Raw genomic sequence first — 13,145 nt, forward strand, 5'->3', positions numbered from 1 at the left:
GTTTTACGCTCGGGACGAGCATAACTAAGCTTGGGGATGCTGATACGTCTCCGACGTATCGATAATTTCTTATGTTCCATGCCACATTATTGATGATATCTACATGTTTTATGCACACTTTATGTCATATTCGTGCATTTTCTGGAACTAACCTATTAACAAGATGCCGAAGAGCCGCTTGTCTGTTTTACGATGTTTTTGGTTTCAGAAATCCTAGTAACGAAATATTCTCGGAATTGGACGAAATCAACGCCCGGGGTCCTATTTTACCACGAAGCTTCCGGAAGACCGAAGAGGAGTCGAAGTGGGGCCACGAGGCGCCGCCACACTAGGGCGGCGCGGCCCGGGCCCCGGCCGCGCCGACCTGTGGTGTGGGGCCCTCGTGTGGCCCCCCGCGTTGCCCTTCCGCCTACCTAAAGCCTCCGTCGCGAAACCCCCAGTACCGAGAGCCACGATACGGAAAACCTTCCAGAGACGCCGCCGCCGCCAATCCCATCTCGGGGGATTCTGGAGATCTCCTCCGGCACCCTGCCGGAGAGGGGATTCATCTCCCGGAGGACTCTTCACCGCCATGGTCGCCTCCGGAGTGATGAGTGAGTAGTTCACCCCTGGACTATGGGTCCATAGCGAGTAGCTAGATGGTTGTCTTCTCCTCATTGTGCTTCATTGTTGGATCTTGTGAGCTGCCTAACATGATCAAGATCATCTATCCGTAATACTATATGTTGTGTTTGTCGGGATCCGATGGATAGAGAATACTATGTTATGTTAATTATCAAGTTATTACCTATGTGTTGTTTATGATCTTGCATGCTCTCCGTTATTAGTAGAGGCTCGGCCAAGTTGATGCTAGTAACTCCAAGAGGGAGTATTTATGCTCGATAGTGGGTTCATGTCTCCGTGAATGCTGGGAGTGACGAAACCCCTAAGGTTATGGATGTGCTGTTGCCACTAGGGATAAAACATTGATGCTATGTCCGAGGATGTAGTTATTGATTACATTACGCACCATACTTAATGCAATTGTCTGTTGTTAGCAACTTAATACTTGGAAGGGGTTCGGATGATAACTCTGAAGGTGGACTTTTTAGGCATAGATGCAGCTTGGATGGCGGTCTATGTACTTTGTCGTAATGCCCAATTAAATCTCACTATATATATCATGACATGTATGTGCATTGTTATGCCCTCTCTATTTGTCAATTGCCCGACTGTAATTTGTTCACCCAACATGCTTTTATCTTATGGGAGAGACACCTCTAGTGAACTGTGGACCCCGGTCCATTCTTTTATACTTGAAATACAAATCTGCTTGCAATACTTGTTTTACTTGTTTTCTTGCAAACAATCATCTTCCACACAATACGGTTAATCCTTTGTTACAGCAAGCCGGTGAGATTGACAACCTCATCTGTTTCGTTGGGGCAAAGTACTTTGGTTGTGTTGTGCAGGTTCCACGTTGGCGCCGGAATCTCCGGTGTTGCGCCGCACTACATCCCGCCACCATCAACCTTCAACGTGCTTCTTGACTCCTACTGGTTCGATTAAACCTTGGTTTCTTACTGAGGGAAACTTGCCGCTGTGCGCATCACACCTTCCTGTTGGGGTTCCCAACGGACGTGTCAACTACACGCATCACCAACTCAAATCATCCAAAACTAAATGCCTTCTCAGACCGCCCAATAGCAGGTGAGAAACACATCCAGTCAAGCAGACTCTCAGCGCACGCCAACGCACACGCCACAGGAGTTGCTCCCGCCGTCTTCATCGACTCCATCTTCAAGAGAGATCAACGCATTAACCTTGCAAGACCTGCCGTCGATGCCACCATGACGCCAGACGGCTCCACCCTCCTGCACGTATACATCATCCCACATCTGTCGTCGATACCCTGCAGCCCCATGCCACTGAGACTCAGCGCCAACACAGGTGCTTAAGTATTTTCCTTGCACCGTTGATACGTCTCCGACGTATCGATAATTTCTTATGTTCCATGCCACATTATTGATGATATCTACATGTTTTATGCATACTTTATGTCGTATTTATGCATTTTCCGGCACTAACCTATTAACGAGATGCCGAAGAGCGAGTTGTCTGTTTTCTGCTGTTTTTGGTTTCGAAATCCTAGTAAGGAAATATTCTCGGAATTGGACGAAATCAACGCCCGGGGTCCTATTTTGCCACGAAGCTTCCGGAAGACCGAAAGGGAAACGAAGTGAGGGCGACGAGGCGGCAACACGCCGAGGCGGCGCGGCCCACCTCTCGGCCGCGCGGCCCTGTTGTGTGGGCCCCTCGCGTCGCCTCTTGACCTGCCCTCCCGCCTACATATAGTCTTCGTCGCGAAACCCCCGATCACGAGAGCCACGATACGGAAAACCTTCCGGAGACTCCGCCGCCACCAATCCCATCTCGGGGGATTCGGGAGATCGCCTCGGCACCCTGCCGGAGAGGGGAATCATCTCCCGGAGGACTCTTCACCGCCATGGTCGCCTCGGAGTGATGAGTGAGTAGTTCACCCCTGGACTATGGGTCCATAGCAGTAGCTAGATGGTCGTCTTCTCCTCATGGGCTTCATTGTCGGATCTTGTGAGCTGCCTAACATGATCAAGATCATCTATCTGTAATTCTATATGTTGTGTTTGTCGGGATCCGATGGATAGAGAATACTATGTTATGTTGATTATCAATCTATTATCTATGTGTTGTTTATGATCTTGCATGCTCTCCGTTATTAGTAGAGGCTCGGCCAAGTTTTTACTCTTAACTCCAAGAGGGAGTATTTATGCTCGATAGTGGGTTCGGGCCTCCATTAAATGCGGGACGAGTGACGGAAAGTTCTAAGGTTGTGGATGTCTTGTTGCCACTAGGGATAAAACATTGATGCTATGTCCGAGGATGTAGTTATTGATTACATTACGCACCATACTTAATGCAATTGTACATTTGTTTGCAACTTAATACCGGAAGGGGTTCGGATGATAACTCGAAGGTGGACTTTTTAGGCATAGATGCATGGCTGGATAGCGGTCTATGTACTTTGTCGTAATGCCCAATTAAATCTCACAATACTCATCATATCATGTATGTGCATGGTCATGCCCTCTCTATTTGTCAATTGCCCGACTGTAATTTGTTCACCCAACATACTATTTATCTTATGGGAGAGACACCTCTAGTGAACTGTGGACCCCGGTCCATACTTTTACATTGAATACAATCTACTGCAATACTTGTTCTACTGCTTTCTGCAAACAATCATCATCCACACTATACATCTAATCCTTTGTTACAGCAAGCCGATGAGATTGACAACCTCACTGTTTCGTTGGGGCAAAGTACTTTGGTTGTGTTGTGCAGGTTCCACGTTGGCGCCGGAATCCCTGGTGTTGCGCCGCACTACATCCCGCTGCCATCAACCTTCAACGTGCTTCTTGGCTCCTCCTGGTTCGATAAACCTTGGTTTCTTTCTGAGGGAAAACTTGCTGCTGTACGCATCACACATTCCTCTTGGGGTTCCCAACGGACGTGTGCTTTACACGACATCAAGCATTTTTTCTGGCGCCGTTGCCGGGGACATCAAGACACGCTGCAAGGGGAGTCTCCACAATCCAATCTCTTTACTTTGTTTTTGTCTTGCTTTATTTTATTTACTTTCTTATTTGCTGCATTATATCAAAACACAAAAAAATTAGTTGCTAGCTTTACTTTATTTATTGTCTTGCACTCTATATCAAAAACACAAAAAAATTAGTTACTTTCATTTGCTTTACTTATTTCAACATGTTTCCTTTTAATTTTACTGTAAAAGATATACCTGTGGGACAAGGGTCTATAATTGGAAGAGATAATATAGAAGAATTTTTCACCCATGTTAGTATGCATGAAGATCTTAAAGATATACCCCTTGCAAAAGCTGTCCCTACTTATGAAGATGCCTCTGTTTGTTTGGTACGCATGATGGAAGCTAGATTTATTAGTCTCAACCCCATGATACAACGCATGTTTCTTACACTTTCGATATGGAGCGGGGAGAGAAGAGAGATTTTGTTCTAAAAGTCTTAGTGCGAGAATTTGCGGATATAGCTAAAGAAGCTAGAAAAGTTTTTAGTAAGCATGAGAGGCTTGGTACGATCACCGATTTTAAAAGAACACTTGAAAAAATGGATATGGATAGAATTAAGTACACTAATAGTGTTAATGATGGTGGGGAGATTAAAGCACCAATACCATGTAAGCTCCTAGCGATGCATGAAGCTCTAGATGATAATTATGCTTGGCTTGTTCCTGAAAATTTGTTTGATGAGAGTAGCAAGCCCAAGACTAATGAAAAGGGAGCCGCTGAAACTTATGTATCCAAAATACTATGCATGGTTGAGAAAACTCCAAACCCCGACTTGTCGATGCATCATCTCTTGATAACACTTGATATACACTTTCGCGCCTAGCCGAAAGGCGTTAAAGAAAAGCGCTTATGGGAGACAACCCATGTTTTTACTACAGTACTTTTATTTTATATTTGAGTCTTGGAAGTTGTTTACTACTGTAGCAACCTCTCCTTATCTTAGTTTTGTGCATTGTTGTGCCAAGTAAAGTCGTTGATAGTAAGGTTCATACTAGATTTGGATTACTGCGCAGAAACAGATTTCTTTGCTATCACGAATTTCGACCTGCCTCTCTGTAGGTAGCTCAGACAAATATGCCAATTTACGTGCGTGATCCTCAGATATGTACGCAACTTTCATTCAATTTGAGCATTTTCATTTGATCAAGTCTGGTGCCTCAATAAAATCCGTCTTTACGGATCGTTCCGTTTTGACAGATTCTGCCTTTTATTTCGCATTGCCTCTTTTGCTATGATGGATGAATTTCTTTGCTTCATTAATGTCCAGTAGCTTTATGCAATGTCCAGAAGTGTTAAGAATGATTGTGTCACCTCTGAACATGTGAATTTTTATTATGCACTAACCCTCTAATGAGTTATTTCGAGTTTGGTGTGGAGGAAGTTTTCAAGGATCAAGAGAGGGAGATGATACAATATGATCAAGGAGAGTGAAAGCTCTAAGCTTGGGGATGCCCCGGTGGTTCACCCCTGCATATTTTAAGAATACTCAAGCGTCTAAGCTTGGGGATGCCCAAGGCATCCCCTTCTTCATCGACAACATTATCGGGTTCCTCCCCGAAACTATATTTTTAATCCATCACATCTTATGTGCTTTGCTTGGAGCGTCGGTTTGTTTTTGTTTTTGTTTTTGTTTGAATAAAATGGATCCTAGCATTCATTGTGTGGGAGAGAGACACGCTCCGCTGTTGCATATGGACAAATATGTCCTTAGGCTTTACTCATAATATTCATGGCGAAGGTTGAATCTTCTTCGTTAAATTGTTATATGGTTGGAGTCGGGAAATGCTACATGTGGTAATTGATAAAATGTCTTGAATAATTTGATACTTGGCAATTGTTGTGCTCATGTTTAAGCTCTTGCGTCATATACTTTGCACCTATTAATGAAGAAATACGAAGATCTTGCTAAAATTTGGTTTGCATATTTGGTCTCTCTAAAGTCTAGATAATTTCTAGTATTGAGTTTGAACAACAAGGAAGACGGTGTAGAGTCTTATAATGTTTACAATATGTCTTTTATGTGAGTTTTGCTGCACCGGTTCATCCTTGTGTTTGTTTCAAATAACCTTGCTAGCCTAAACCTTGTATCGAGAGGGAATACTTCTCATGCATCCAAAATCCTTGAGCCAACCACTATGCCATTTGTGTCCACCATACCTACCTACTACATGGTATTTCTCCGCCATTCCAAAGTAAATTGCTTGAGTGCTACCTTTAAAATTTCTATCCTTTACCTTTGCAATATATAGCTCATGGGACAAATAGCTTAAAAACTAGTGTGGTATTGAATATGTACTTATGCACTTTATCTCTTATTAAGTTGCTTGTTGTGCGATAACCATGTTCCTGGGGACGCCATCAACTACTCTTTGTTGAATATCATGTGAGTTGCTATGCATGTCCGTCTTGTCTGAAGTAAGGGAGATTTACCACTCATTTATTGGTTAGAGCATGCATATTGTTAGAGAAGAACATTGGGCCGCTAACCAAAGCCATGAATCATGGTGGAAGTTTCAGTTTTGGACATATATCCTCAATCTCATATGAGAACATTAATTGTTGCTACATGCTTATGCATTAAAGAGGAGTCCATTATCTGTTGTCTATGTTGTCCCGGTATGGATGTCTAAGTTGAGAATAATCAAAAGCGAGAAATCCAAATGCGAACTTTCTCCTTAGACCTTTGTACAAGCGGCATAGAGGTACCCCTTTGTGACACTTGGTTAAAACATGTGTATTGCGATAATCCCGGTAGTCCAAGCTAATTAGGACAAGGTGCGGGCACTATTAGTATACTATGCATGAGGCTTGCAACTTGTAAGATACAATTTACATGATACATATGCTTTATTACTACCGTTGACAAAATTGTTTCTTGTTTTCAAAACCAAAGCTCTAGCACAAATATAGCAATCAATGCTTCCCTCGCGAAGGGCCTTTCTTTTACTTTTATGTTGAGTCAGTTCACCTATCTCTCTCCACCTCAAGAAGCAAACACTTGTGTGAACTGTGCATTGATTCCTACATTCTTGCATATTGCACTTGTTATATTACTATACATTGACAATATCCATGAGATATACATGTTACAAGTTGAAAGAAACCGCTGAAACTTAATCTTCCTTTGTGTTGCTTCAATACCTTTACTTTGATTTATTACTTTATGAGTTAACTCTTATGCAAGACTTTATTGATGCTTGTCTTGAAAGTACTATTCATGAAAAGTCTTTGCTTTATGATTCATTTGTTTACTCATGTCATTACCATTGTTTTGATCGCTGCATTCATTACATATGCTTACAATAGTATGATCAAGGTTATGATGGCATGTCACTCCAGAAATTATCTTTGTTATCGTTTACCTGCTCGGGATGAGCAGGAACTAAGCTTGGGGATACTGATATGTCTCCGACGTATCGATAATTTCTTATGTTCCATGCCACATTATTGATGATATCTACATGTTTTATGCATACTTTATGTCGTATTTATGAATTTTCCGGCACTAACCTATTAACGAGATGCCGAAGAGCCAGTTGTTGTTTTCTGCTGTTTTTGGTTTCAGAAATCCTAGTAAGGAAATATTCTCGGAATTGGACGAAATCAACGCCCAGGGTCCTATTTTGTCACGAAGCTTCCAGAAGACCAAAAGGGAAACGAAGGGAGGCGACGAGGCGGCGACACGCCAGGGCGGCGCGGCCCACCTCCTGGCCGCGCGGCCCTGTTGTGTGGGCCCCTCGCGTCGCCTCTTGACCTGCCCTTCCGCCTACATATAGTCTTCGTCGCGAAACCCCCAGTACCGAGAGCCACGATACGGAAAACCTTCCAGAGACGCCGCCGCCACCAATCCCATCTCGGGGGATTCAGGAGATCGCCTCCGGCACCCTGCCGGAGAGGGGAATCATCTCCCGGAGGACTCTTCACCGCCATGGTCGCCTCCGGAGTGATGAGTGAGTAGTTCACCCCTGGACTATGGGTCCATAGCGGTAGCTAGATGGGCGTCTTCTCCTCATGTGCTTCATTGTCGGATCTTGTGAGCTGCCTAACATGATCAAGATCATCTATCTGTAATTCTATATGTTGTGTTTGTCGGGATCCGATGGATAGAGAATACTATGTTATGTTGATTATCAATCTATTATCTATGTGTTGTTTATGATCTTGCATGCTCTCCGTTATTAGTAGAGGCTCGGCCAAGTTTTTACTCTTAACTCCAAGAGGGAGTATTTATGCTCGATAGTGGGTTCATGCCTCCATTAAATGCAGGACGAGTGACAGAAAGTTCTAAGGTTGTGGATGTGCTGTTGCCACTAGGGATAAAAACATTGATGCTATGTCCGATGATGTAGTTATTGATTACATTACGCACCATACTTAATGCAATTGTCTGCTGTTTGCAACTTAATACTGGAAGGGGTTCGGATGATAACCTGAAGGTGGACTTTTTAGGCATAGATGCATGCTGGATAGCGGTCTATGTACTTTGTCGTAATGCCCAATTAAATCTCACAATACTCATCATATCATGTATGTGCATGGTCATGCCCTCTCTATTTGTCAATTGCCCGAATGTAATTTGTTCACCCAACATACTGTTTATCTTATGGGAGAGACACCTCTAGTGAACTGTGAACCCCGGTCCATTCTTTTACATTGAATACAATCTACTGCAATACTTATTCTACTGCTTTCTGCAAACAATCATCATCCACACTATACATCTAATCCTTTGTTACAGCAAGCCGGTGAGATTGACAACCTCACTGTTTCGTTGGGGCAAAGTACTTTGGTTGTGTTGTGCAGGTTCCACGTTGGCGCCGGAATCCCCGGTGTTGCGCCGCACTACATCCCGCTGCCATCAACCTTCAACGTGCTTCTTGGCTCCTCCTGGTTCGATAAACCTTGGTTTCTTTCTGAGGGAAAACTTGCTGCTGTACGCATCACACCTTCCTCTTGGGGTTCCCAACGGACGTGTGCTTTACACGCCATCAACCGTCCCTTCCTCCCAACCCTAAAACGCTCCCGCGCGGCTGCGGCGCGCCGCCGCCGGGGCGCCTGCCACCCTCCGCTCGTCCAGCCCCCTCCTGCGCTCTCCTTTTCGCCTCCGCCGCCGGGAGCATCGCCGGGCAAAGCCTGGGCGGTGTGGTGGCGGCAATGGACGTCCCTCCTAGCGCCGAGTTTACGGCGATGACGGCGCTCATCGTCTCTTCTCATGGTGTCGGTGCAGCGAAGGGACAGCGGCCACAATGGATCTGGTGGCCGCAAGATGCAGCGGCGGCACCATTCAATCTGATCGGGTCCCCATGGGGCTCGGGCGGAGGGGATGAGCGGGCTCCTGCGGGTAGCAGCGTGCGGTCCTCGTTTGTGTCCCTTCCGCTTCACAAGGGCGCCTAGAGTATGTTCTCTAGGCACGTCGGTGGTGGTCTTCTCTTTCGCTGGAGGAGATCGGCTAGTTGTGTGGCTAGCTTTGGCGGATCTCGCGATCCGTCATCTAGCTCCCGATGGCGAGGCGTAGCTGCCGGTGAAAGCCGACCCTGACTTCGGTCATGGCGGATGATGGCGGCGCATGTTCGTCGTTACCTTGTTGAAGACATTGTCTCTTCAGTTTGCGTTCTTCGCCTGGGCTGCTCCAGGGGAAACCCTAGACCCGGGTCTCCCAGATCGTTCGATGGCGGAGCGTAACACCGTTCTACCTGTTGGGGGCATCGTTTTTGGAGCAGACAACAGATGGTGGTGGTGCTGAGGTGGAGCGGTGTGCTTGTGCTGTGTCGGCGTCGTCGAGTCGCCACAGCATGATGCGATGGTGTCTCGAAGACGGATGCAGTGTGATGGACGCGCGCAGGATGGAGGAGTTGTCTGGCGCCGTGGCGGCATCGATGGCAGGCATGGCATGGTCAATGCGATGATCTCTCTTGAAGATGGAGTCGAGGAAGACGGCGGTAGCAACTTCTATTGCGTGTGCATTGGCGTACGCTGGGAGTCTGTTTGACTGGATGTGCTTCTCATCTGCTATTAGGCGGCCTGAGAAGCATTTGGTTTTTTGGATGATGTGAGTTGGTGAATTGTCACCCCCTTCATCCCTCTGTAGGTTTAGCGAGGTGGCTTCGAGTTTGATCTTTTGTATTGCTCTTGTAAGGTGTTGTGAATAATCTAATAAAAAAACCGTGTGCATCCCTTGGATGCAGAAGGTGGGGTGATATTTTCCTCATTTAAAAAAAAAAGTACCACTGGAGCTGCAAGGCGTCGACGGCAAATCTACAAAGGAGCCTCGCAAATGCCGGGAGCGCCTATCACACCGAAGCTGCAACCGGTCAAAATGGGAGCTGCAAGGCGTCGGCGGTGGAGTTGCAAAGGAGCCTCGCAGATGCTGGGAGAGCCTATTACCGGAGCTGCAACCGGTGAACCACTACGGGAAAAACTTTCTTTGCCGTGCAACTATTTGCACGGCAAAGGGCACTATATGCACGGCAAAGGCTTTGCCGTGCGGGAACACACGGCAAAGATCGCACGGCAATGCTATCGACGGCAAAGGCTTCTTTGCCGTGTGACTCGCCAACGTTGCACGGCAAAGGCTTTGCCGTGCGATGCCGCACGGCAAAGGTCGCTTCTTTGCCGTGTGCCAAACATGTTTTATCTAAAAAAAAGGCCCAAATTGGTTGGTCGATCCGGGAATCGAACCTAGGACGCATAGTAGGGAAAGCATGCGACCTTGCCACTAGGCTAAGTGTTTGTTTGTTGATAACTATACCACGCCACATCTTTTGAGATGAGAAGAAATCCAGTTTTTACATCTTTGCCGTGCGCTTACACTAGGCAAAGGCTGCTTTGCCGTGCGTTTGTTAAAAACACTAGGCAAAGACTGCTTTGCCGTGCGCCAACGTTACACGGCAATGCCTAACGCCTTTACTGTGCACCGAATCTTTGCCGTGCGGTGTGTTGGGCCTTTGCCGTGTACATTTCTTTGCCGTGCGGCCTCTTCCGTCATTGCCGTGAATCGTATCTTTGCCGTGCGCTCGTGTCTATCTTTCCCGTGGCCAAGATCTTTGCCGTGCGTTTTTATCTGTGCGCACGGCAAAGAAATCTTTGCCGTGCGGGAACACACGGCAAAGAAAGGATGCACGGCAACGCCTATTTTTCCCGTAGTGAACGTGGGAGCTGCAAGCCTCTGCCAGCGGAGCTGCAAGGAGCATCGCCATGAGCGCCTACCGCGTGATTTGCATGGGGCCGGCTTGAGCCTCCGGAGGATTATGAGCACCACCCTTTTTTAACGAGAGAACATGATACACACACCACGACGATGTAGCTATAGTATAGGTAGAGGACGTTTACAATTGATTCACATGGTCAGGCAGGCGACGTAGAGCGTGATGCCGCAGAGCCCCCGCGGGTTCACGGTAGATAGGCGGTACGTTACAAGTGCACGATGCCACGATGGAGTACATATATAGATGCCGCATGCAGTAAGCTAGTACGGGTAGGCGACGTCGAGCGTGATGCCGCAGATTCCGGGTCCTCCGACGTCGCGGCGCATCCGGATGTATCCACCCTCGCCCCACGTCTGCCCCCACGAGTTCTTGACGATCCAGTACTTGGCCCCCGTGGAGGGGTCGGTGCCGTAGCCGACGACGGTGACGGCGTGCGCCAGCCGCGTCCCGCAGGGTCCCGAGTAGACGCCGCTCTTGTAGAACTGCATGCCGCTGCCGACCTCGATTGCCACCCCCACCGGCTGCCCCGCCACCGCCTTCTGCATCACCAGCTCGTTCCTCGGCCCGATGGCCCCTTGCCCGGTGATCTTGGCAGCGATGCGCGCGGACTTGGCGCGGTTGCAGGGGCCTCGCACCGCCCTGTACGGGTACTCCGCCTCCGTGGTGAGCCCGCCGTTCTCGACCACCCACTTGTAGCCCCTGTGGTAGGACCCCAGGTTGCACCCGCCGTCGTACTGGTCGCAGTCCACCAGCTGCTGCTCCGACAGGGACACCAGCTTCCCCGTCTTGATCCAGTGTAGAGTCTCGATCGTCGCCACCGTCACGAACGCCCAGCAGCTGGCTGCATGCGTGCATTCGGGAACAAAATCATGCATGGTTAAAGGAGAGCTCATATATAGTGCTCCACAAGGTAGAAATTTGGGGATCAGCTCATCACAATTTACGTACAGCATGACGAGCTTTGGGACTTGGGTGGCACCACGGCGCCTTTGGCCCTCCAATCCACGCTGGGCGGAGGCGGTGGCGACGATGCCTCCAACGAGTCGTCGCCACTGCCAGAAGACCACAGGTCGTCGTCGTCGCCGCCGCCGCCGGCGGTCGTCTTGATGTCCGAGGCGTCATCGTCACTACTGCGATGCTCGGCGTCGTAGGACGTGTACCTTGCCAGGAACTCATCCTGGGTAAGGTCGGCGAACTGGTTCTCGCCGAGTTCGTAGCTGAGGTCGCCGCGCCGGTTGGTGGCGTCGATGTACTCCACGTTATCGCGGTACACCTCGAAGCGATGCAGCCTCTCCTCCGCGCTCAGGTACGTGCGGTTGTGCGTGGCCTGCCACCGGAGGAACCTGTCCATCATCAGCATGTCTCCTGCGTCCACCCGGCCGCTCGACGCCGCAGGGAAGGCGGCGAACAGGCCGCGGATGAGCAGAATTGCAGTGATCAACGGCCATGTGCCAGGGGAGAGAGCCATGTCGATCGATCTGCACACTTGCTGTCTGCTTAAACATGCCATGCGTTTATATAGTGCTCGATCGCCTGGAGCGCGGGAACATGGCTTTAGGCAGTACCGGGTTGGCTGTCGGTGCGGATCGACGAGATCGGCCGGCGACGAATGCATGCATGTATGCTGGTGCTGGCGATGCACGCAGTTGAGGAATGGTAACGATCTACATTTCCTCTTGGTATCTCGAAGCGGTGTAGATATATGAGCCATGGCGCACGAAAGAGTTGGTTAGGTTGCGTTGCCGTGCACACTAAATTAGGGCGACCTCAATGTACATCGGCCGGACACCGGTTTGTCTACTAACTTGTGCACCTTGTGGCCTTCCATTTCTGTCAACATTTCGTCTTGTAGCACAGTGCACACACGTAAAGTTTCAATTTAGCCGTGTTTCAGCTACTAGTACTAGTAGTGTTGATAACTAATTGCACTGCTACGAGAGTGGAACTTAAATGCAGATTATTATTATTATTATTAATGAAGTGAGTGTTCTCCCTGCTAATAAGTATTTACCGTTGAGTTGTTTAATAGGAAATAATAATAGTAATAATGATAGTAAAATAATTAAACTTGTCAGCTGATACATGTAAAATATATCCATAAACACTACAGTTTATTGTGTCATATTTCTACATATTTGCATCATAACAAATGTTCCTACCATGGGTACGTTTACATGGATTTTCCACCAAGTCCCATTTTATTTTGGTTTTAGCTCTACAGAATGGAACCTTGTTGTGTGTATTTTGGCCTTTCAAGATTTTTGGGGACCTCAAAGGGAGTTAGAGCATCTCCAGTCGCGTCCCCCAAAGCGTCC

The 13,145-nt window shown here is 47.7% G+C and overlaps 1 protein-coding gene across 1 annotated transcript; it reads right to left on the minus strand.

Moving 5' to 3' along the window:
- Window positions 1–11,090: 11,090 nt before the first annotated feature.
- Window positions 11,091–12,298, minus strand: LOC124695815 (ervatamin-C-like). Its single transcript, XM_047228627.1, has 2 exons — window positions 11,779–12,298; window positions 11,091–11,671 (listed from the first exon to the last, which is right to left on the minus strand). The coding sequence occupies exons 1-2, from the start codon at window positions 12,296–12,298 to the stop codon at window positions 11,091–11,093; spliced, it is 1,101 nt and encodes a 366-aa protein (XP_047084583.1).
- Between the last annotated feature and the right edge of the window lie 847 nt (window positions 12,299–13,145).

Source organism: Lolium rigidum, chromosome 3, assembly GCF_022539505.1.
Source record: "Lolium rigidum isolate FL_2022 chromosome 3, APGP_CSIRO_Lrig_0.1, whole genome shotgun sequence".
NCBI lineage: Eukaryota > Viridiplantae > Streptophyta > Magnoliopsida > Poales > Poaceae > Lolium > Lolium rigidum.